Source organism: Parasteatoda tepidariorum, chromosome 9 (assembly GCF_043381705.1).
Source record: "Parasteatoda tepidariorum isolate YZ-2023 chromosome 9, CAS_Ptep_4.0, whole genome shotgun sequence".
In the NCBI taxonomy this organism is placed as follows: domain Eukaryota; kingdom Metazoa; phylum Arthropoda; class Arachnida; order Araneae; family Theridiidae; genus Parasteatoda; species Parasteatoda tepidariorum.
In genome coordinates, this window is record NC_092212.1 from 17,607,692 (window position 1) to 17,611,391 (window position 3,700).

Below are 3,700 nucleotides of genomic sequence, written 5' to 3' on the forward strand. Positions count from 1 at the left end.
AATGACAAGTTCCAGTTTCGAAAATTTGCTGACTCTATTTCCTTGCAACTCGAAACTACAACTCATTCATCAAATATTGCCATTGGCAGATTCTGAATTCATATTATATCTTTCTGTTAGGCCAATTTAAAAATTTAATTTATACTCGGATTTCATTATCACAAACTCTATGTTAGCAATAAATATTTAACATTTTCAAATCAATTTGATTAATAAAATATTATTAATTGTAAACACAAGAGATAGACTTTACAACATTGTCTTCATATTATTTTAATACTAATGCAAAAATAATACAAACTTAGCTGCTTAATGTACACCAGTAGCATAATATAGAAGTTTATTATGTAATATAAGTAGATTATTATTTATTTATTTAATGCAGGAAAGCCTAACCAAACTTACGCAACATTCCTACGAGATACATTGGAGTATTTGGATTTTAATTTACAAAAACAGTTTAATTATACTATAAATACATTATAATTAGACTTTATAACCTGAGGAGACATCGTGGTAAAATTATTGAATATTTTATTGTATATACCAAGTGCGACTTAAAGGTTAAATAAAAATATGTTTATGCGTTGAACATCAGAACAAAGTTTTTTTATCATCACTTAATAGGTCGAAATCATGTACAAATTATAAAGAAGTAATTACATCTGATTTAAACATTTGTTTAACGTCCTTCTAAAGGAGTTTTAAGACTACGACATCTTAAAAACCACTACTTGAAAAGTTTTAAGTTTAATTTATTTTCTACCATTTGAGCTTGATTTCCTACTTATTAATATGATTTTAAAACTTTTTCTTTTGAACCTAAATGTATCGTAGTCAGATTGACAAAGAAATAGCCATTTTTTTCAGTTTGTAGATAACTCGCTCTATAAATGATTTTAAAATGAACTACTTTCTGGTGACATTGTTTCTCCGATTCCTGATAAACAACTTTAAATTCTTACAGATAGTAAAAGATTACTATGATATACATCTTTTAAACGAGTTTCAGCATTTTTATTTAAAAATTAGCAAGTTCCTGATAAGCTGTAGAGCAGCATAATGATAGGAACTGTATTTAAGGTTAACAAGCAATTTCATTCTCTAAAACTTTAATATAGTGTTTGATGTTTCAAAGGTAGCCTTGTTTACGAAAAACTTTTGAGTAATTCAGCAATTTCTTTATGCTCAAATTTATCAGCATACCTTGAGGGAGTCCAATCAAATATGTCTCTTGCATCGGCACTGAATCCACTATCCAATAGAAGCTTCACGATATTCAGGTACCCATATGCTGCAGCTAAGTGAAGCACTGTTCTTCCGAATTTATCTCTAGCATTAGTAAATTAGAATTTCTAGAATTAGTATCTTTCTCTACGCATCGCTCTAATAGCTGTAATACTTTATTTCTGTCATTGTTTAAAACTGCAATGTGTACTTTACATTCATTTTCATACCTAAGAGCTCTCCAGCACAACAACGAATTCTGCAGATTATCACAGGCTGTGCAGATTATTTTTAATCTCAGATTAGTACAAAATAATGAGAAAAAAATAATTAAGACTTCTTTTTAAAAAAAATTAATTTCTAAGCAATTTTATCAAAACTAGAAATAATGAAATTGGGAGAATGTTGCACAGAACAAAAAAGTGAAGATTTTATATCTGTTAGTTGATTACAGACTGAATAAGATTTATTTCACCTGATTCTAGTGTCATTGTTCGCTCAATATAAGTTTAGGTTATATAAAGTTTTTACAGCAATAATCTATGGTTGACTGAATTGGAGTCACAGACAAATTTGGATTTATGTAGATAGTGTTGAAGATTTACTCCATTGAGTTAAGTTCTGCTACTTTGCCAAATAACTTCTTGACTCTTCCCTGGATAAGTTTTCGGAGGGAATAGTTGGAATATGCTGGAGGAATGAGAAAATTACTTAAGCTATCAGGAGCTATGACGTAATCGAATGTTGCCGACTTTCGAAAGCTAAATAAAATTAAACAGGTGTCAACAGGGCAAAATTAAAAGTGCCATGATTATACAGATTAGGTTTGAAATTAGGAAAATTTTCCTAGTACAGTGAATTAAAGTTTTTGTTCTTAGCAAATTATTGTCAAGGTTTTTCTAAACGCATCATTTTTGCATAATTTAACCTGATAATTCTCTGCATTCAGAGATTCAAAGAGTTAAAGGTTACTAGATTTTCTACCGATTCCTCTCTTAACTCAGATTTCCTAATTTATTTGTACCGTTAATGTTTTCACTTTGGGAAATTAGATACTCAACTACATCCTTACTCTTAGCTGAGAACAAAGGTGTTTCATCCCACGAGCCTTTAACTTCAATGTCTGCACCGCTTTTTATTAAGAGCTCAGCAATAGCCTTATTTACAGCATAATGAAGAGGAGTCTGTTTCTTATAATCGAATGCATTTATTAAATATTTCTTCCTATTTATGAGAGTATTTAGAACATTTAATAGCCCTTTTTCTGCTGCACTGTGAAACAAAGTTTTCGATGGGGCTTCAGCATTATAATTACACTATCTAGCCATTAATGACCGGACACTGTGAAGCTCGGCGGTGGAGGAATTATGATGTGGTCCTGTTTCTCATGGTTTGGCCTTGGACCCTTGGTGTTAGTGCGTGGAACCCTGAATGCAGAAGGGTGTAGAGACATCCTGGACTATTCAGCACTTCCCACCCTGTGGCAACAGTTCGGTAATGACCCGTTTGTGTTTCAACACGATAACGCTGCCATTCATAAAGCACATGCTATCACGGACTGGTTTGATGAAAGGGGGGTGTAAGAGCTTGACTGGCCATCCCAAAGTCCCGATATCAATCCAATTGAGCATCTCTGGGATTAGTTGGAGCGCCGGTTGAGGGCCAGACCCACAACGCCCCAAAACCACCACTCAACTCTTCGCCATGTTACAGGTATCCAACAACTAGTGGATAGCCTTCCTAGAAGGGTTAAAGCTGTGATTCGGGCGCGTGGCAGCCCTACGCCCTACTGACTTGATACTAGCACCTCATGTATCTGAAATGAGGGGTGTCCGGTCATCAATAGCCAGATACTGTATCAAGTCGTTTCATTGCTTCATACATGTCATCAGGATTTGAGCCATGTTTTAGAAGCAAATCGACAATTTTCCAGTGACCCCTTTTGTCAGCATATCTTAGAGGCCTCCAACCAAGAAACTGGTCTTCAACCTCGACAGTAAAATTATGATCCAGTAAAGCCAATGTCATCTCAAAGTATCCATAAGCCGCAGTTAAGTGAATTGCTGTTCTTCCTACTGTATAGCATTAACAAAGTCTGTAGAATCTGACAATAATTGTTTAACTTTTTCTTCATCATTGTTTAAAACAGCAATATGCACCTCATTGTTATCTCCATCGCAAGCTACCATGTAATCGAAGAAAGTATTGGTTAGATCATGTCCTTTTCCATAAATATGATCACAAAAATATTTTTTTTATTTTGTCTCGTTCTACATTTTTGGATAAAAACAGTGCGGCAAAATATTCAGAGAAACTGTAATGAATGAAAATTGGCTTTGAAATGGCAGTGTGACTAATGAAGCCAGAGTTTTCTTTTCCTTCAACTACTTGTTCCTTATAAATTTTGATTTCTCTCAACTCCCTTTCGTCAAGAAATTGAATTAAATCATTTTCCCAGAAAAGTGTACTTAAA

The 3,700-nt window shown here is 33.5% G+C and overlaps 1 protein-coding gene across 1 annotated transcript; it reads right to left on the reverse strand.

Annotated features, from left to right (window-relative positions):
* Window positions 1–1,148: 1,148 nt before the first annotated feature.
* Window positions 1,149–3,255, reverse strand: LOC122271631 (serine/threonine-protein kinase TNNI3K-like). Its single transcript, XM_071185758.1, has 3 exons — window positions 3,110–3,255; window positions 2,284–2,451; window positions 1,149–1,332 (listed from the first exon to the last, which is right to left on the reverse strand). The coding sequence occupies exons 1-3, from the start codon at window positions 3,253–3,255 to the stop codon at window positions 1,149–1,151; spliced, it is 498 nt and encodes a 165-aa protein (XP_071041859.1).
* Between the last annotated feature and the right edge of the window lie 445 nt (window positions 3,256–3,700).